General features: G+C 34.5%; 1 protein-coding gene across 1 annotated transcript in view; it reads left to right on the top strand.

The window, feature by feature from the left end:
- Positions 1 to 293, top strand: part of LOC132191769 (insulin-degrading enzyme-like 1, peroxisomal) — a 38,061-nt gene that overhangs the window by 32,360 nt on the left and 5,408 nt on the right. The window contains 1 exon segment of the mRNA XM_059606860.1: positions 5 to 145. Within this exon segment, the coding sequence (XP_059462843.1) occupies positions 5 to 145 (141 nt within the window).

The following is a 293-nucleotide window of genomic DNA, read 5'->3' as shown; positions in this document are numbered from 1 at the left end:
CCCCCATGCTGGCAACTCCCCTGAAGCAGAAGTTCTGGGTGATATTTTTACACGGTTATTAATGGATTACTTGAATGAATATGGTAAGAAGTTGATGTTTATAATGTAATTTGAACCAAAAGGGAGTTCTGATTCTTGTTTGTTTGTTTACGTTTTTTTTTTTTTTCTTTTTCTTTTTATTTGTGGTAATGGTTTTTATTTGAAAAAAGGGGCAGTGCGACCTAATTATAGCACTGTGGCCTGTACAATAAAATTTGATGATTCATTTTGAGCTATCTTTTGTCTCCCGTCCG

Source organism: Corylus avellana, chromosome ca9 (assembly GCF_901000735.1).
Source record: "Corylus avellana chromosome ca9, CavTom2PMs-1.0".
In the NCBI taxonomy this organism is placed as follows: domain Eukaryota; kingdom Viridiplantae; phylum Streptophyta; class Magnoliopsida; order Fagales; family Betulaceae; genus Corylus; species Corylus avellana.
Note: the sequence above shows the minus strand (reverse complement) of the source record. Positions and strands in the feature narration are given on the sequence as shown.